The 20,583-nt window shown below is 40.0% G+C and overlaps 1 protein-coding gene across 1 annotated transcript; it reads right to left on the reverse strand.

The window, feature by feature from the left end:
- Positions 1-1,328: 1,328 nt before the first annotated feature.
- On the reverse strand, positions 1,329-15,616 carry DBR1 (debranching RNA lariats 1). The gene is made up of 8 exons (XM_024245362.3): positions 14,884-15,616; positions 13,783-13,907; positions 11,913-11,993; positions 10,409-10,494; positions 7,384-7,608; positions 4,075-4,155; positions 3,656-3,801; positions 1,329-2,890 (listed from the first exon to the last, which is right to left on the reverse strand). Exons 1-8 carry the CDS (start codon positions 15,078-15,080, stop codon positions 2,188-2,190), a joined length of 1,644 nt encoding a protein of 547 aa, XP_024101130.2. The 5' UTR covers positions 15,081-15,616; the 3' UTR covers positions 1,329-2,187.
- Positions 15,617-20,583: the final 4,967 nt, after the last annotated feature.

Genomic DNA, 20,583 nt, shown 5'->3' on the forward strand with positions numbered 1-20,583 from the left:
TAATTAGGCCAGGTGTGGTGGCTCAAGCCTTTAATCCCAGCACTTTGGGAGGCCGAGGTGGGCGGATCACCTGAGGTCAGGAGTTCGAGACCAGCCTGACCAACATGGAGAAACCCCATCTCTACTAAAAATACAAAAAATTAGCCAGATGTGGTGGCACATGCCTGTAATCCCAGCTACTCGGGAGGGTGAGGCAGGAGAATTGCTTGAACCTGGGAGGCAGAGGTTGTGGTGAGCTGAGATGACGCCATTGCACTTCAGCCTGGGCAACAAGAGCAAAACTCTGCCTGAAAAAAAAAAAAAATTAGCTGGGCGTGGTGGCAGGCGCCTGTAGTCCCAGCTACTTTGGAGACTGAGGCATGAGGTTCACCTTGAGACACCAGAATTGCCTTGAACCTGGGAGTTGGAGGTTGCAGTAATGAGCCAAGATTGTGCCATTGCACTCCCACCTGGGCGACAGACTGAGATTTTGTCTCAAAAAAAATAAAAAAGTAAAATAAGTGAATTATTCAACTCAAAAAAGAAAGTACACCAAAAAATGGAAGGAAATAAAGATAAAATCACCCAAATCCTAGATCTTTATGAAGTCAAATGTTGACAAGGTAGAAGCCAAGTGCTACATTATTATTCTCCTAGATTAACTCCTGGATTTAGACTGCCATGGGATGATGAGATCCTGGAACAATCTTGGATTCCACGACTTCTGATATAAGTACAGAGTGACAATCTCTTCAGGTGGCCCAGGTATTTTAACCAGAGGTAGCACAGAGGTGTAGTTTTTCTATATGGATCTTCAAAAATACTTTAATTTAGCAATCCATACAGCATGAGGGGCAGTATTTGTGCAGCTTGATCCTTGCGAGTAATTAAAACTATGGGGTGAACTATGCCAAAAATGACCTACATAGTTACTATAGTTACATGAAAATTAAAGCTAAAGTTAAAACACAATATGCTGGCCGGGCGCAGTGGCTCACGCCTGTAATCCCAGCACTTTGGGAGGCCGAGGCGGGCGGATCATGAGGTCAGGAGATTGAGACCATCCTGGCTAACACGGTGAAACCCCGTCTCTACTAAACAAAATACAAAAAATTAGCCGGGCGTGGTTGCGGGAGCCTGTAGTCCCAGCTATTCAGGAGGCTGAGGCAGGAGAATGGTGTGAACCCAGGAGGCGGAGCTTGTAGTGAGCCGAGATCGCCCCACTGCACTCCTGCACAACAGAGTGAGATTGCATCTCAAAAAAAATAATAATAAAAAAAAACACAATATGTAAAAGTCAGCAGGGTTATACTAATCTCAGCAAATGTAAGATTGTATGTTTACCAATGTTTAGTATTCAAAGTAGTTTATTTCCTGAAATCTTATATACCATCTTCAATTTCAATTTTTATTTGACAGATATTAAAAGCTGATCAGGAAAAATATTTATAATAAATGAAAAGAAAGCATACATTATAATATATACAATGACTTGATTTTATAAAACAAAATATAATATAGCCATATTGTATACATCAAAATGTTTACAGTGATAACAAGTCCTTGGAGGCAGAAATCCTTGTCTTACTCATCTTTATGGTCCCATATTACAGCAGAGTGCTTGGCACAAAGTAGATGTTAAATAAGTGTTTATTGTAAAAATGGAAGTGAATAATGTATGTCTTCAAAAGTAAATATATGAAACTTTAATATGTTTGCATTTGAAACATACAAAAGCCTAAAGATAAAGTCAATATCTAACTAAAATTCTCTAGTGTATCTTCATTATTATAAAGTTAAGTCTTTAGTCAAAAATTCAGCTCTAAAAATACAGTCTCAAAAAATCACATATCTACATATAATACTAAGACAAGTAAATTGTCGGCCAGGCACAGTGGCTCACACCTGTAATCCCAGCACTTTGGAAGGCCAAGACAGGTGGATCGCCTGAGGTCAGGAGTTCGAGATCAGCCTGGCCAACATGGTGAAACCCTGTTACTACTAAAAATGCAAAAATTAGCCAGGTGTGGTGGCGGGCACCTGTAGTCCCACCTACTTGGGAGGCTGAGGCAGGAGAATTGCTTGAACCCGGGAGGTGGAGGTTGCAGTGAGCCGAGATCACGCCATTGCACTCCAGTCTAGGTGACAAGAGTGAAACTCCCTCTCAAAAAAACAAAACAAACACAAAAACAAAACAAGTAAATCATCTTAAGGTGCATCATCATCATCATCATCATCATCCACTGCAGCATAAATGGCTTGATTCCTCCTCTTAATTTTCTTTCTTTGTTCAGGTTCGTGTTCATCACTCAGCCTCTTCAATGGCACCTTGGTTAAGTCCTCTCCATTCCCTGACTCCACAGTCCCACCAGGTTTCCCCTCTCTGTCAATTGTGGAATCCACCGTATCATCAGAAGATACAATCATAGAGCCTGGCAAGATCCTGACATCAGAGAAACTTGCAGAAAACTCAGAAGCTTGATCAGAAGGTTCTACCGATGGTGTATTCATGCCACTATGTGCACTCACAATACTATCTTCATCTTCTTCTTCTTCATCTAACATTATTTCATCTGGATTAATAGAAGACAGAGCAGATGTGTCTGTATTATATTCACTCCGGTCTTCTCCAGAGTCATTACTCTCCACATCACCCTGTTCTTCATATTCACCACACACATGATGTTCTTCCTTGGACTTCTGAAGCCTAACATTGATGTCTGTGATGCCAAGTTGGGCACAGAATTCAGTAGTCTGAGGACTGATCCTATGAACCAGCTGCATTTGTGTCTGTGGCTTGCTAGGATCATAACAAGCAGCTGTTACACTAAAGTTACATGGAACCTTGAGATCATGATTCAATTTTTCCAATACTTCTTTCATACCTTCTTCTGTTGCACTATAATCCCACCTACAAAAGTACAAAACAATAGCTTTTTACATTTTATCAGCTCTAAATAATAAATGATGAAATCTAATTGTAGACTTCAGGTGCAAGGATAAAAAATAAGCCATCTATCAAAATTCCATTTTTAAAGTTAGAGTTAATTTAGCAAAGGACCATTTAGAAATAAAAATAATTCTTAGAAAAAGCCATCTTTAACTCATACTCCAAAACAATTTTAATGTGTGGACTATATCTTCACCATATCATGGTTTTATGTACACTTATTCACTTATAAATTTATTTGAGGTAATGCTCAATAGTCCATTTTCCTGTCTCTTTTAGATGGAAAACCTGCAAACTTTGAATTGTTCTGACACTCATTCAACAATAATTCCCTTGATTAAAAACAAAGGTGGAGGCCAGATACAGCAGCTCACGCCTGTAATCCCAGTACTTGGGAGGCCGAGGGAGGTGGATAGCTTGAGCTCAGGAGTTCAAGACCAACCTGGGCAACATGGGAAAGCCCCATCTCTACCAAAAATACCAAAAAATTAGCTGGGCGTGGTGGTGCATGCCTGTGGTCCCAGCTACTCTGGGGGCAGGGGTGGAAGGATCCCTTTAGCCCAGGAGGCGGAGGATGCAGTGAGCCAAGATCCAAGATCACACCACTGCAGTCCAGTTTGGATAACAGAGCTAGACCCCGTTTCAAAACAAAACAAAACAAAGGTGGGAGACACAAAAATTATGCATGCAATGGAAAAAGCAGGTCCTAAATAAAGTCTGACTTACCTTGCATGCAGGCCATTATTTTCTGGCATATTCCACAGGCGCCCAGTCACATTAATAAGATCATCCGTAGCCCTGAGAATAGTGAGCCATTCAATATCATATTCCAAGTAATCAGGAGCACTGGGGTCATGTTCTATCTCTAATATCTACAGGATGAAATCAACGTTAAGAAATACATATATATTTTTAACAGTCTAAGAACTTTAATTTAATAAAATAAAAAGGAATTTAAATTTAATTTCAATTATTTAATTTTAAATCAATCCATTTAATTTTAAATTAATAAGGAAGATTCTCCCAAAGAATTCTCAGAATACATAAATTACAAAGAGCACAAAAAAATTCCGAAAGGAAAATTATATTTTTTTAAGTCTCTGGAAGAGTACAACTATATTATAAAGCCACTTCACTCTTCTTACCTGAAGAAAATCTCTATGTGGTAAGCATTTGTCCAAGGCTAAAAATTTGGTTGCTCTGGCTGTCTGTCCTTTATCCTTTGCCTGGACAATATGAATCATGATTTAAGAAAGAATGTTAAAACCATCACAGGTAATTCTTCATACACAGAATAGGAAAATAATCTTTACTACACATACCCCTAAGTTGTGTGTCAAAGGAATGACTGCTACTTTTCCAAAATTAAGTTAATTCTATACCCACTTGTGCGATAATAGAGAAGGCATTTAACTTCTCAGAGCTTCAATCTCCATACAGAATTCAAGGCAAAAAGTAATGATGATGATGATGTTAACTCAAAGCATTGAACACACATAAATCAAAGCATATAACCCAAGGATTAAAGGTAAACAAAAGAGCTTAAAAGTAAACTGACAGAACTAAAACTGTACAATTTTTAGGAGAACCCACAGGAGAAAATCTTTGTAACTCTGGGTTAGGCAAAGATTTCTTAGCTACAACACCAAAAATAGATGTGATATATCCATAGAATTAACTATTACTCAGCAGTAAAAACGAATGCAATATTTATACATGGTACAACATGAGTGAATCTCAAAATCAAGCAAATGAAAGAAATCAGTTGCCAAAGACTATATATTTTATGATTCCATTTAAATGAATGTTCAGGAAAGGCAAATCTATAGAAACACAAAGCAAGTCAGTGCTCCCCTGGGGCTGAGGGCAGGAACAAGGACTGCCTTCAAGCAAGTACAAAGGATCTTTGGGGGTGATGGACAAGTTCTAAAACTAGATGATGTGATATTAGCACAACTCTGGAAATTTACTAAAAGTCACTGAATTGTTCACTTAAAATGTGTTTTTTTTCTTTTCTTTGTTCTGAGACAGAGTCTTACTCTTGTCGCCCAGGTTGGAGTGCAGTGGCACGATCTTGACTCACTGCAACCTCTGCCTCCCGGGCTCAAGTGATTCTCATGTCTCAGCCTCCCGAATAGCTGGGATTACAAGCATGTGCCAACATGCCCAGCTAATTTTTGTATTTTTAGTAGAGATGGAGTTTCGCCATGTTGGCCAGACTGGCCTCGAACTCCTGGCCTCAAGTGATCCACCCGGCTTGGCCTCCCAAAGTGCTGGGATTACAGGCATGAGCCACCATGCCAAAACATATTAATTTTATGGTATGTAAATTATACTCCAATAAAGTTTTTTTTTTCAAAAGTGAATTGACAGAAACATGGGGGGAATCACAAACATGTAGGTCATTTTGGAAAATGTTAAAAAACCTTTCCCCAGCATCTCTAGTTAAAACCTGAACTCCAGAGCATGGCCTCTAGAAGGCAGTTGTGATCTTGTTCCAGCTTCATCATGGAGGAAAAAACACAAGGAAGCAAACTATGGTATCTCCTGCTGAGGACCAAGCATCAGTTCAGTTCTGGTGAGGTACAAGCTGAGTATGCCTTATCTAAAATGCTTGGGACCACAAGTGTTTTAAATTTCAGATTTTTTCAGATTTTGGAATATTTGCAGAATACATATGGTTTAATATCCTTAATCCAAAAATCTGAAAATTGTGTGTCATGTCAAAAATTTCAGATTCTAGAGCATTTCAGATTTCAGGTTAGAGATGCTCAATCTGTACTAAGAAAAATGGACGGCACGGCCAGGTGCCGTGGCTCATGCCTGTAATCCCAGCACTTTGGGAGGCCGAGGCGGGTGGATCATGAGGTCAGGAGATCGAGACCATCTTGGCTAACACAGTGAAACCCTGTCTCTACTAAAAATAGAAAAAATTAGCCGGGTGTGGTGGCAGGCGCCTGTAGTCCCAGCCACTCTGGACACTGAGGCAGGAGAATGGTGTGAACCTGGGAGGTGGAGCTTGCAGTGAGTGGAGATCGCGCCACTGCACTACAGCCTGGGCAACAGAGCAAGAGTCTGTCTCAAAAAAAAAGAAAAACAAAAAGAAAAAAAAGAAAAATGGAAGGCATGGAGATTATAGGCAGATATTGGCAGCAAATCAGTCCAAGGAAGAGTGATCTCTGGTGTTGGTAAAGGGGATAAACTAGAAAGTGACAGTCAGAGGAAGTTGAGGAGCCAATTACAAAGAGGTCAAACATATTATTAATGCAGAGATACAATGAAAAGAGTAACCTCTCCTTCTCCCAGTGAAACTGGGAAGTGAGAAGAATAAATCCACAACAGAAAGGGCCTATAGGTATATTTTCAGACAAAACCTTCCAAACTGTGTTTGAGGAACATTTTTAAAGTATACCTCTAACACAGAAAAGTGTTTGGTTAAGTAAGTTTGGGAAGCGTTACATTCTACTCTTGAGAAAGGCAATGCCCATTAGTGCAATAAAGACTCTCAGAAATTCTCTACATGTCTCCAAGAAGAAATCTGTAACTCTGTTAACCCAGTATTTTCTAAACAGTTTTCCTATGGAATACTTTATGGGAAAGTCAGAGTTCAGCCAGAATCGGAGGTGAAAGGAAGAAATGTATACTTCCATAGAAGTTTCATTTTAAGTATATATTTATTTTCTACCTTCCATCAAGTACATCATCCATGCAGTTAAGCAAAGAAAACTGAGGGTCATCCTGGACTTCTTTCCTCCCCCAGTCACCAAATCGCAATGATTCTCCTTCTAAAATCTCTAGAATCTGCTTCATTCTCTGTATTCTCTCTTTGCCTTAGGTTAAAACCTTTTTTTTTGCTTAAATAGCCTGCTCTGCCTCCCATTTTACATTACTCCAATCCATATACAACAATGCTGTCAAACTAATCGTTCTAAAATGAAAATCTGATTTCATCACTCCCCAAATTTCCCCATCATCTCTGGTTAAAATCTTAACTCCAGAGCATGGCCCCTAGAAGGCAGTTATGATCTTGTTCCAGCTTCATCAGTCCCTATGCTTTAGTCCCACAGGAACTACCTACAAGTCCCCAAACACCCCATGCTCTCAGACCTCGAGCCTCTGCACATGCCAGTCCCTCTAAATAAAATACCCTTACAGTGTGTTTCTTCCTGGCACTTCAAGACTCAGTTCAGCTATTGCCTTTTGAAAACCTTCTCTATCTTCATCTCCCACGTTCCCATCCCACCACAGTCTGGCTTAGGGGCTCCCACTGCCTACGTTTTCTCTCAAACTTATTATACTGTTTTGTAATTGCTTGTCTTTCCCAGAATCATATATTGAGCTACTCACAAGAGGTAAGTTATCTTTTACTTCTTTCTCTAACTTTACAACTGTGTCTGGTCCATAGATGTTCAATAGTGTGTGTTAAATGAAAGAATAAACATTTTGTTTTCTACCTGATGCTGCATCAAGGCGGCAAACTTCACATGAAGGTGGGCAGAAAACCAATAAGTAGGTTTGAGATGCTCTAAAAGCTCGGAGGCAGCTGGACTTCCTAATGTGTTATTTTCCACTTCTTGTCGGAAAAAAGATTTAGTCTTAAGAAGTTGCTTCTTATTTCCATAATGATATATACTTCTTGGCCAATCATGAGACAAGAATATATCTATAGGCTGCTTCAGCTTTCAAAAGAGAAAAAGAGAAAGAAAAAACTCTTAAAACAGATTAACAAAAACAATCCCCTCCCTTCTCTCTACCACCATACAACCATTCACCCACTGAGATCTCTAGAATTTGGTATAATTCATTCTAAGGACACTTTAAGAGAGTGATAAAAATACTAGGCTACTCATTCATCTAGGCAAAGAGAAGCTGCATTTTCTCTGCTCATAAATCATTCTTATTTTCAGTGGCAAGGCAAGGCAATGGAGACAGACTCTGATTGGACTGCCAATCATCTAAGATCTTTAGCACTTAGCTTCTAAAATACACGATAACCATAGTTCTTTTCCTCTTTGGTAAAGAAATTACTATTTTGGGCCGGGCGCGGTGGCTCACGCCTGTAATCCCAGCACTTTGGGAGGCCGAGGCAGGTGGATCACCTGAGGTCAGGAGTTCAAAACAAGCCTGACCAACATGGTAAAACCCCATCTCTACTAAAAATACAAAAATTTAGCTGGACGTAGTGGCATCTGTCTGTAATCCCAGCTACTAGGGAGACTGAGGCAGGAGAATCGCTTGAACCCGGGAGGTGGAGGTGGCAATAAGCCGATATCATGCCATTGCACTCCAGCCTGGGCCACAAGAGTGAAACTCCATCCCAAAAAGAAAAAAAAGAAAAAAGAAATTACTATTTTGAAGATCCAGAGACACTAGATTTCATGAGACCTCTAACATGACTGATTCAGTAAACCCAAAGATTTACCAGGAAAAAAAAAATTCTAATAGACTCACATAGTATACACTAAAAAACTCTGTTTACTACATAAATTAGTATTTCATTAAACAACTAAAGGAAACAAAATATACACCAGACTTTACTTATCCCCAGAACCTTCAAGTAATCTGAAACGAATACTCGGAAAACGAAATTAAAACAACTTAAATACCGGCTGGGCACAGTGGCTCATGCCTGTAATCCCAGCACTTTAGGAGGCTGAGGGGGGTGGATCACCTGAAGGTCAGGAGTTCGAGACCAGCCTGGCCAACATGGTGAAACCCTATATTTACTTAAAATACAAAAAATTAGCCAGGCGTGGTGGTGGGCGCCTGTCATCTCAGCTACTCAGGAGGCTGAGGCAGAAGAATAGCTTGAACCCAGTAGGCAGAGGTTGCAGTGAGCCAAGATTGCACTGTTGCACTCCAGCATGGGCAACAAGAATGAAACTTTGTCTCAAAAAAAAAAAAAAAAAACTTAAATAACTGCTCAAGACAATACAAAATATTAGATATTAGATAGATATGACTAACCACTGAATAACTGGTATGGCCAACAGCTGCAACAAAAATTCGAACTAGGGTAATGACTCTAAACTAGAAAAGTCATGGTTGGCTGGGCATGGTGGCTCATGCCTGTAATCCCAGCACTTTCAGAGGCCAAGGCAGAAGGATTGCTTGAGTTCAGGAGTTTGAGACCAGCCTGGGCAACATGGCGAAACTGTCTCTAAAAAAATATGAAAAAAATTAGCTGGGCGAGGTGATGCGTGCCTATAGTCCAAGCTACTCGGGAGGCTGAAGTGAGAGGATCACCCAAGCCTGGCAGATTAAGGCTGCAGTGAGCCAAGCCATGATCATACTACTGCACTCCAGCCTAGGTGACAGAGTGAGACCTTGTCTCAAAAAAAAAAAGAAGAAAAGTCAGGGTTGGGAAATGGCATCTAAGTTGGGTCTTAAAGGACTGGTAGGATTTAGATAGGTGAAAGAGAAAATCTATTCAAAGGAACTGTATGCACAGGGCATAAAAGAAACACTTGCAAGCATCGTTAGACTCCTGCAGAGGCTCTAGAGACAGTGTGATGGGCATGAGTGCAGTCAGGTAGGCTCTACCACTAAACTTTGGGAAGTCCTGGGCAGGTTACTTACCTGTCTGAGCCTTGGCTTCTCATCCTTAAAGGGATGAAGTTAAGAGTAAGATCTATCTCACAGGGTTTGAGTGGAGATTATATGAAATACCAAGTGTGAAGTCTGCTTAGCCCAGTGTCAGCCATGTAATGGGTTCTCAAACGAAAACCTAGTTTCACCTACTCTGCAATTAAGCAGTGTTTCTGTACCACCTTCACAATTTTCCCATTTCCTCTATCATCTTTACTATTACTTATTTTCTATTTAATACCATTACTTAATTACTATTACATAAAATAAAATGTTTATTTCAATATTTTCTTTAAAATATCACTTTAATATTTTATTTTAAATATCATTTTAATAGGTATTCTTTAGCCTTACCCTAAGTTATATTTGAAATCATGAATTAAATCTTTCATTCTTACTAAAATAAATTCATAATTATTGACTAAAAAAAATTTTGCCGGGCACGGTGGCTCACACCTATAATCCCAGCACTTTGGGAGGCCAAGGTAGGCGGATCACCTGAGGTCAGGAATTTGAGACCAGCCTGGCGAACATGGTGAAACCCCATCCCTACTACAAACACAAAAAATTAGGCAGGTGTGGTGGCAGGCGCCCACAGTTCCAGCTACTCAGAAGGTCGAGGCACAAGACTTGTTTGAACCCAGGAGGCGGAGGTTGCAGTGAGCCGAGATCGTGCCACTGCACTTCAGCCTGGGTGACAGAGTGAGACTCTGTCTCAAAAAAAGAAAAAAAAAATGTTCATCTGTGAACCTCCTAAAAACTCAAGATCCACGTTTTAAAAATACAGAATTGCTCTTCTGGAAAGTAGTATACCAATATGACCAAAATACATTTTGGCACAGAATTACTTTAAAATTTTTTCAAGTCTGCTGTAATGCGCTTTTTACGTACCTGTTTCAATTTATAGACTTCAATATTTCTCACATGATATATACTCCTGATTGTAGATGAATTATAAGGGGGGCACTCAAAATGACCTTAGATTGAAGAAGAAAAATAAGCTATATTTAATTTCCTTAAATACTGCAAATACAAAGACATATACACAGGTCTTCAAAATACCTGTACGTGTACACCTTCAATATATATGATTTAGGGAAATTTTTTAAAAAGATGGTGGACTGCAGTCTCCTTCCTGTGCAGGCTCAACTAAGGGTATATCTGCTTTCTAAGATCCCACACATGGTTGCTGGCACACTTCAGTTACTTTCTAACTGTTGACTAGAGACTAGTTCCTTATGCTCCCAATATTAATAAAATAACAAATTATTGTTTTAAGCCGAAAAAGAAATATGTGTATTATATGCATAAATGATATCCCTGAGATAAAATAGAAAAACCTGATAAACATCTTCCCAAGAGTGGTTCCAATTTGTACTCACACCTGCCACAGAGAAGACAGCCTATTTTGTACCTCCATTCCAACAGTTTAGAATAAGAAAGAGCCAAGTGGCAGGGAACAGACTTGTAACAGTTACATTCAGGATGTAAGTTTTAGCTGTCAACTTAATTCATGAAATTTGTGAAATCGATGTGAATCCAAGCTATTCCTTTAACTTTGAAATCAAGATATAATTCATTCAGACACAATGAAACGAATATGCAGTTGTGATATACTTATATAATAGAATATTATTCACAAATGAACAGATTAGATTACATGTATCAACACAGACTTCAAAACATGTTAAACAAAGAAGCAGTTTGAGAAAGATAAAAGCAATACAATATATTTATATGAAGCTTAAAACAAGTACATTGTTTAAAGTTCTTACACATGTGGTAATGATGTAAAATAATCAAGTAAATTATAATCACCAAATTCAACACAGTGACTGCCTGGCAAAGAGAGGGACGGAAGAAAAGAAGGGAATGGGATTGAGGACAGATAAACAATGAACTTTAATTGTATCTATACTGTTTTATTTCTTAAAAATAAAAATAAAAAATAGCAAAATACAGGCCGGGCATGGTGGTTCATGCCTGTAATCCCAGCACTTTGGGAGGCCGAGGTGGGTGGATCACTTGAGGTCAGGAATTCGAGACTAGCCTGACCAACATGGTGAAACCCCGTCTCTACTAAAAATACAAAAAAATTAGCCAGGCATGGTGGCAGGCGCCTGTAATCCCAGCTACTCAGGAGGCTGAGGCAGGAGAATGGCTTGAACCCGGGAGGTGGAGGTTGTAGTGAGCTGAGATCGCGCCACTGCACTCCATCATGGACACCAAGAACGAAACTCTGTCTCAAAAAAAAAAAAAAAAAGCAAAATACTAAGACTTGATAAAACTAGATCGAGGATACAAAGATATATGAAAGAGTCAAAGTATATATTATGCTTAAGTTACTCTGGGGCATGGAAGTTCTAAAGTTTAAAAATAATTCTCAAAACAATACCTTTTCGATAGTCATGAGATTTAAAGATACCAGAGATTCCACCGATCCTTACACCTCGGTATTTTACCACACCAGCCAAACCTAAACAGTACAGTTAAATAAAATTACTGTAGGCAAAAGGAATCTCTTTACACCGACTGAATAAACCATTCCATTTAGATGGAATTCCACACAGTTCTAAAATTATTTGAAAATTAAGCACCATGATGAGGTTACGCTTTTTACATAATAATATGCCAACAGTGTATTAGGGATATATTATAACAGTATATAAAGGCAAGGTCTGGAATTAGATGAGCCAAAACACTAAGTAGATTCTGGAAGGGACAAATGAGGTAGGGTGCTGAAAGTGAAACAGACATAATTTGGTACCTAACTGAATACACGGGTGAGGTAGTGGGAGGTGGAAAATGTCCTATGATGGATTTACATGTATAAACCTGAAAATCAACAGGTATAAGGTATAAAGAACCTACAGCTTCTAGTTTCATTTCTGATTGATCATCTTCTGATGATTTCATTTTTTCACAATATTGTAATATAGGATGAATACATCAAAAGATGATCAATAAGTAGCAAAGTAGGGAAACTAAATTTCTGAAATATGATCTCATCATTGGTAAAATCTATAAACCGTTCTAGAAAGAATATACATTAAATAAAGGGATGAAGCTGGGTGCGGTGGCTCATCCCTGTAATCCCACCACTTTGGAGGCCCAGGTGGGCGGATCACTTTGAGCTCATGAGTTTGAGACCAGCCTGGACAACAGGGCCAAACTCAGTCTCCACAAAAAAATACAAAAAAACAAAAAAATTAGCTGGGCGTGGTGGTACACGCTTGTAGTCACAGCTACTTAGGAGGCTGTGGTGGGAGGATGGCTTGAGCCTGGAAGGCGAAGGTTGCAATGAGCTGAGATCGGGCCACTGCACTCCAGCCTGGGCAACAGAACCAGACCTGGTCTCGAAAAATAAAGGGATGAAAAAGCTATATAGTTTATAGGGGCTGATATTGAGACAATCTAATCAAATCTGAAAATCTAAAAGCAGATTATAGGAAATGCAAAGGATAAAAGGAATCCAATCAGCTAAATCCTGAATGCAGGAAATGCTGCAGGACAAATTTCCTGTTTTCTTCAGCAAGTAAATGGCATGAAAAAGCGAGACAGGGAGACTATTACAGTCTAATAGACTTCAGGGTCATGACAACCAAATGAAATGGGCTGGCCTTGTCTGGGTCCTATTTAAACCAATTGTAAAGCAGACATCTTTACCTTAAGCAAGGAAATCTGACCACGAACATGGCAATAGATAATGATTACTTCAGTTAAGTATAATAAGAGTACTGTAGTAGTATTTTTAAAGATCCTTATCACTTAAAAACATGTACTGAAATATGTATAAGTGAAATAATCTAACGGTTGGACTTGCTTTAAATACTCTAGTCATCTCTTCCCACAAAAAAAAAAAAAACCCACGAGGTTGCAATATAATAGTCGTTGAAGCTGGTTAACAGGTACTGAGATTCATCATACTAGTCTACTTTTGTGTATGCTTAAGAATTTCTATTAATAAAAGTTTAAGGTCTTTTTTTAATTCAATAAAAATTGTAAGAAAAAATGAAGGGACTACAAATAGTGTGTGAGGTCTTTGCAATTATATTAGCTAGTGCTTAAAACACTAGATGAAGTGCATATTTTCATGATCAACCATTTAATAATTAACTATCTTAATTAAATTTTCATGATTAAGTATTTAAATTAATGACATTCTCCAAACACCATACATGTCAAGACACAGCCCAACTAACGCAAATCCTGATAAGCTCTTCCATCCCAGGAAAAAAAAATTATCCACAAACACAATCACATACCTAAATAATAAATGTTTGGTGCCACCCAGCCACCATAGGGTAACTCTTGCAAATGATTTGAGGCTTCATGGTTTCCCCCAATGAAGAGCGTGAGAACTGGGGCCTTTTTCTCTCCAGAGTAATACCTAGAACATAAGAGCAAAGTCAGTTACCACAATTAGGCATAGCAGAAAAGCAAATAAGTTCCGAAAAAAAAAAAAAAAAGAAACTGAGTTCATCATAAAAAGTTAAAAAGCACTTTCAAAAGGAATTGCCTGGGGATGGGCGCGGTGGCTCACTTCTGTAATCCCAGCACTTTGGATGGCCGACACAGGTGGATACCCTGAGGTCAGGAGTTCGAGACCAACCTGGCCAACGTGGTGAAACCCCGTCTCTACTAAAAATGCAAAAATTAGCTGGGTGTAATCCCAGCTACTCGGGAGGCTGAGGTGGGAGAATCGCTTGAACCCAGGAGATGGAGGTTGCAGTGAGTCAATATCGCGGTACTGCACTCCAGCCTGGGCAACAAAGCGAAACTGTGTCTCAATAATAAAAAAAAAAAATGGAATTGCCCAGTATCCATCCTTGCCCTTAGGAATGAAGAGATTCCACCTTGAGCCTCAAGTCAGTGCCCGTTGAATTAAGTCAAGAACTGTTTCGAGTTCATTGCCATAACCTCATCTTCTAGAACCGCAACAAGCACATAGCAGGCGCCCAGTAAAAACTCCAAGATCATTAAATGAACTAATTCCAGAGTCCTATCAAGTACAAGGTAGCTATCTAAACCTGTCAGCTTCTTCCTCCAGGTTATCCCCTCCCAGGCTTCGATCCCCTGTGAAATGGATAAGATGTGTATGGAAAGAAGGAAAGTGACATTTCCTAAGCGCCTAATGAGATAGGGTGCTAGTGAAACAGACATAATTTGGTACCTAACTGAATACAGTACCTAACTGAATACATTTCCCGCCTCCCACTACCTCACCCCTGTATTCAGTTAGGCACCAATTAGAGACACAGAGCGAACAAAGACAGGATCTAAGGGAAACAGGCAGCCAGTGGCAGAGGGAAATCGAACCCAGTGCCACCCCACACCGCCAAGTCCGGGCCCGGCCGCGTCCTCACCTGTAGAAGGTTTGCATGTGACGATACTTGGGCGGCACGGCCATGCAGCGTAGATCCACCTCGTTGCGCACCGCCTGGAAGTCGCCGCAGCACAGCAAGAGGTCGACAGGCCCCGGGCCGCGCCGCTCCGCCAGCGCCAGCGTCTCATAGATCTTATCCAGCTCGCCGTGGCAGCAGCCAGCCACAGCCACTCGCATTCTGCCGGCCTGAGGAGGTAAGCGCTGCCTGCAACGCCCTACACCACAACCAGCCCAGGACCGACTGATCGCTCAGCTCCCGCCAACTTTAATAAGTAGAGCCACCGCCTGGGTGTAGACTCCTGCAAAATAATTCACTTCCGGTTTCCAGATCTCGCGAGAGAGGGACCGGGAAGGTCAAACCTAACTCTGGGATCCCAGGGAACTTATTTTCTTTTTTCTTTTTTTAAATTATTGTTTTATGCAGTCAATATTTTTTTGTATATACATCCACAAGTGTACTCTTTCCATCCTTACTCTTTTCTTCCTGAATTTCCATTTTTCTCTTTGGGATCATTTTTCTTGTCTGAAGAGCTCAGTTTAGTTTTCCTGTTTGTTTAGTGTAAGCCGACGACAGATCAATTTTTTTCTAGATATTTGTTTGTTTAAAAATTTCTTTCCACTCTGGGGAAAATGGTGAAACCCTATGTCTACTAAAAATACAAAAATTAGCTGGGCGCAGTAGCGCACGTCTGTAATCACAGCTACTCCAGAGGCTGAGGCAGGAGAATCCGTCAAACCCAGGAGACGGAGGTTGCAGTGACCTGAGATCGCGCCGCTGCACTCCAGCTTGGGCGACAAAGCGAGACTCCGTCTAAAAATAATAATAATAATAAATTTAAAAAAAAAGAGACGAGAGAGAGAATAAAAGAAAAGAAGCCAGTGTGCTGGCTCACACCTGTAATCCCAGCACTTTGGGAGGCAGAGGCGGGCGGATCACGAGGTCAGGAGTTCGAGACCAGCATAGCCAACATGGTGAAACCCCGTCTCTACTAAAGATACAAAAAATTAGCTGGGCGTGGTGGCGCACACCTGTAATCCCAGCTACTTGGGAGGCTGGGGCAGGAGAATCGCTTGAACCCAGGACGCAGAGGTTGCAGTGATCTGAGATCGTGCCATTGCACTCCAGCCTGGGTGACAGGGTGAGACTCCGTCTAAAAAAAAAAAAGAAAACGAAAGAAAGAGATGTCTTTGTTTCACCTTAATTCATAAAGGATGTGTTTACTGAGTACTGAATACCAGTTAAGCAGTGTGTGTGTGTGTGTGTGTGTGTGTTTTACAAAGCATTTCAAAAATAGCACTCTATTATCTTCTGGCTTGCATTATCTTCTACTGAGAAGTCACCTATAAACTTAAGGTTTCTTTTCATTGAAAGTAATGTGGGTTTCTTTTGTTTTTTGTTTTTTGTTTTTTTGAGACAGTCTCTCACTCTGTTTCCCAGGCTGGAGTGCGGTGGCACGATCTCGGCTCACTGCAACCTCCGCCTCCCGAGTTCAAGCGATTCTCCTGCCTCAGCCTCCTAAGTAGCTGGGATTACAGGTGCACACCACCATGCCCAGCTAATTTTTTGTATTTTTAGTAGAGACAGGGTTTCACCATGATGGCCAAGCTGGTTTCGAACTCCTGACCTCAAGTGATCCGCCCACCTCGGCTTCCCAAAGTGCTAGGATTACAGGCGTTAGCCACCGCACCCAGCCAGTAATGTGTCTTTTTCTTTGCTGTTTACTGTTTTCTCTTTCTCTTCTTTCTCTCCCTACTCCTTAAAGCTATTTTAATAAAATATCTAAGTGGTTTTTTTTTTTTGAACTTTCTCATTTATGCTTTCTGAATCTAAAGCTTGGTATCTTTTTTCAGTTTTGGAAAATTCTTGGTCAGTATCTACTTAAATGTTGCTTTTTTTTCTGTCTTTTCCTACTCCTTTGGAATTTTTCCATGGTATTTTACCTATCTTTTATTTCTATTCCATAGTTCTCATTTTTATCAGTGTTTTATTTTAGTTTCTAATAACCTCTCTTCTAGTTTACTAATCCTATTTTGTTCTATATCCAATGTACAAACTCATTTATTAATGTTTTAACATTATAGTCCTTTTCAATTTTAGGATTTATATTGGATTCTTTTCCAGTGAAGCCAATAGTTTAAAGAGATTCTTCATCTTTTAATTTATTTCCTTCATCTTTTCCTCTCTTTCTCTCATATATTAATCATAGTTATTTTAGGTTGCCTATCTTCTAAGCCCAATATCTTACTTATCTGCAGAGCTGATTCTATTGTCTGTTTTTGTTTCATTGGATTCTTAGTTTAAAAATCTCGTTTTTTGGCCACAGTGACTCCCACCTGTTGTCCCAGCACTTTGGGAGGCCAAGGTGGATGGATCTCTTGAAGCCAGGAGTTCAAGAGCAGCCTGGCCAACATGGTGAAACCCTGTCTCTACTAAAAATAAAAAACTTAGCTGGGCGTGGTGGTGCACGCCTGTAATCCCAGCTACTTGGGAGGCTGAGGCGGGAGAATCATTTGAACTCGGGAGGCGGAGGTTGCAGTGAGCCGAGATTGCGCCACTGCACTCCAGCCTGGGCTACAGAGTGAGACCCTGTCTCAAAATAAATAAATAAATAAATAAATATCTCGTTTGTCTATATATATTCCAGGGTACACGTGCAGGTTATGCAGATTTGTTACACAGGTAAACGTGTGCCATGATGATTTACTGTGCCTATCAACCTATCACCTAGGTATTAAACCCAGCATACATTAGCTATTTTTCCTGATGCTCTCCGTACCTTGCAGATTACTTGAGGCCAGGAGTTCGAGACCAGCCTGGCCAACATGTATCTCTCCAAAAATACTAAAATTAGCAGGGCATTGTGGCACATGCCTGTAGTACCAGCTACTGGGGAGGCTGAGGCAGGAGAATTACTTGAACCGGAAGACGGAGGCTGCAGTGAGCGGAGATTGCACCACTGCACTCCAGCCTCGGGGACAGAGCAAGACCCTGTCTCAAATAAAAAAAAGAAGAAGAAAAGAGGATTCTTGGGCTTGGTCTGTCTTCACCTATCTTTACGGGTCCTTGAGTCCTAGCAGTCTCGCGGATGATAAAATTCAAAACTAGGATAGTAAATAAAATCCCCAATAGTAGGAATTTAGTTTGATAAAATTAAACCAAGATAAACGAGCAAGCAGACGCAAATGGCGAATTCCTTAGGACGAACCTCTCAAGGCAAAGACAATTGCCTGAAAGTGAATTAGAATTTAAAAAAAAATTTAACACCCCAAAATAATTATTTTTAAATAAAACTTTAAAACCCACCGAGGATTTAAAAACTATCTCCCTCCGCCGGGTGCGGTGGCTCACGCCTGTAATCTCAGCACTTTGGAAGGCCAAGGCGGGCGGATCATGAGGTCAGGAGTTTGAGACCAGCCTGGCCAATAGGGTGAAACCCCGTCTCTACTAAAAATACAAAAATTAGCCGGGCGTGGTGGTGCATGTCTACTACTACTACTCCTCCCAGCTATTGGGGAGGCTGAGGCAGGAGAATTGCTTGAACCCAGGAGGGAGAGGTTGCAGTGAGCCGAGATCGCGCCACTGCACTCCAGCCTGGGAAAGACAGAGCGAGACTCCATCTCAAAACAAACAAACAAAAACAAAACAAAACAAACAAAAAAAGACCTCCCTCTAAGAGTTTCTAAAATTATCAGTTTTTTTTTCTTTAAGTGGCCAAGGACTTTTCATTTTCCTGACAAATAGTTTTCCTAACTAGAATGCAAGCTAAATGAAAGTAGGTGAATATTTCTAAAACTTTCAGAAAGGAAGATGACCAAACTGGTAAATAAAGAATGAGTGGGCCAGGCCGAGTGGCTCACACCTGAAAGCTCAGCACTTTGGGAGGCTGAGACAGGCAGATCACTTGAGGTCAGGAGTTCCAGACCAGCCTGGCCAACATGGTGAAACCCTGTCTCTACTAAAAATACAAAAAATTAGCTGCACGTGGTGGTGAGTGCCTGTAATCCTAGCTACTCAGGAGGCTGAGGCAGGAGAATCACTTGAACTTGGGAGGCAGAGGTTGCAGCCACTGTACTCCAGCCTGGGCAACAGAGCTAGACTCTGTCTCAAAAAAAAAAAAAAAAAGAAGAAAGAAAGAAAGAAAAAGTGACCAAGACAAAAACAAGCAAAGAAAACACCTCTGGAAAACTTAATCAGGAAAAGATAATCTAATCAAGGTAGTACAGAGAATAATAAATCCATCTCTTCCCATTTAAAAAAACTAGTTAAAATGAATATTATAGGAAAAAACACCAAAATTAATTAAAAATGAAGCAGTACATGTAAACAGAACAATGATAATAGGAGACACTGTAAAGATTATCAAAGATACGAAGGCATTGTGTCCAGAGTGATGTTGGAGCAATTTATTTCAAATTTACAAGGAAGATATAATTTTCATGATACTTAAATTGATCAGGAAGGTAGAAAAATATGGAAATCTAATATTTCTGATTAGTTTTAAATATTTTATTTTCCTTCTGTATAGATTTTGTTGAAATATAATAGAACAATGGATGCTTTTTACATTGTTAAATTTAACTTTTACATTTTATTTTTAATCTATAAGAATTGTTTTCCTCTAGATCTTTTTTCTCCATGTAAAAAATTTTAATTAAGGTATAGCTTACTTAAAGTAACATAAATAACATTTTAAGTGCACAGTGTGATGATGCACATATGACAACCACCCATACCGAGATATAAAATATTTCTAGGCCAGCCATGGTGGCTCATGCCTGTAAACTCAGCATTTTAGGAGGCCAAGGCAGGAGAATCACTTGAGGCCAGGAGTTTGAGAACACCCTGGCAACATAATGAGACCCTTTTACAAAAAAATTAAAAAGAAAACATTAGTTAGGTGTGATGGTGGGTGCCTGTGTCCCTAGCTATTCAGGAGGCTGAGGTAGGAGAATCACTTGAGCCGGGGAGGTCGAGACTGCAGTGAGCCATGATCATGCCACTGCACTCCAGCCTGGGTGACAGAATGAGACCCTGTCTTAAAAAAAAAAAAGATTTACCAGAAAAAAAAAAAAAACATTATTAGGGCAATTGACAAAATCTGAATAAGATCTGCAAATTAGATAGAAGGATATTAGCATTAATTTCCCAATTTTGATCATTTCACTGGTGTTATATAAGGAAATTCCTTGTTTTCAGGAAACACACACTGAAATATTCAGGTGTAAATGTACATCATTTCTGAAACTTATTCTCAAATTACATATATATATACATATATATACACATATGTATATATGTATCTTTACTTCTCTGCTCATACCTGTATTGCAGGGGCTAGAAGCTAAGGAACCACATTTTTTAGATTCCCTTGCCACCTTAGTTCTGGATTAGGTTTTACAAGTGGGAGGCATTTGTGTGAGATTAGGAGGTAGAGAAAAGGTAAAAGCTGTTTCTTTTCTGTCTCTGGCAACTGTGGTAGCAGCAGACAAGCCTGACCTTCTCAGTGGCAGCCAGCACCCTAGGCTCCTTCAGTGGTGATGAACGTTCTGCAGCTCCTGATCTCAAGTAAAATAAACCCTGCCTGTTTGCAACTTTAGGTCTTCCAATAACGTGTCATCTTTTTGTTTAAAAAACTTAGAAGGGGTTCTGTTTTCCTGTATGATATGCCAGTCAAGATGT

The sequence above is a fragment of the Pongo abelii genome, chromosome 2, assembly GCF_028885655.2.
Source record: "Pongo abelii isolate AG06213 chromosome 2, NHGRI_mPonAbe1-v2.0_pri, whole genome shotgun sequence".
Classification (NCBI taxonomy): Eukaryota; Metazoa; Chordata; class Mammalia; order Primates; family Hominidae; genus Pongo; species Pongo abelii.

Coding starts and splice junctions, on each gene's coding strand:
- DBR1 (XM_024245362.3), bottom strand. CDS start 15,080: ATGCGAGTGGCTGTGGCTGGCTGCTGCCACGGCGAGCTGGATAAGATC. Junction 10,495..11,912: donor ATCTCATGACTATCGAAAAG/GTATTGTTTTGA, acceptor CTTCAATCTAAG/GTCATTTTGAGTGCCCCCCT. Junction 7,609..10,408: donor AAGTCTATAAATTGAAACAG/GTACGTAAAAAG, acceptor CTCTTTTGAAAG/CTGAAGCAGCCTATAGATAT.